Here is a 214-nt window from a genome sequence, read left to right on the forward strand (position 1 = left end):
AAGCGGTGCAGAAAACTCACACAAATTGTTGGTACCTCAGTGAGTCTTCATCTTTATACCAATCATTATCAAACCCAGACATCCAGATGGGGTTGCTGCCTTCAACACTGTGGATGTTGGTGTTAGGAACTGTGGATGACCTATTGAGGCCGGGCTCGTGGGAACCTGAAATGCAAACAAGGAATGTAGTGGATGACAGATGGCTTTTACTTTT

At 44.9% G+C, this 214-nt stretch overlaps 1 protein-coding gene across 1 annotated transcript in view; it reads right to left on the bottom strand.

The window, feature by feature from the left end:
• Positions 1–214, bottom strand: part of LOC119581772 (cadherin-23-like) — a gene marked incomplete in the record, with an annotated part of 64,191 nt that overhangs the window by 3,517 nt on the left and 60,460 nt on the right. Inside the window, 1 exon segment of the mRNA XM_037929905.1 lies at positions 21–165. Coding sequence (XP_037785833.1) covers positions 21–165 — 145 coding nt within the window.

This window comes from Penaeus monodon, chromosome 15 (assembly GCF_015228065.2).
Source record: "Penaeus monodon isolate SGIC_2016 chromosome 15, NSTDA_Pmon_1, whole genome shotgun sequence".
Classification (NCBI taxonomy): Eukaryota; Metazoa; Arthropoda; class Malacostraca; order Decapoda; family Penaeidae; genus Penaeus; species Penaeus monodon.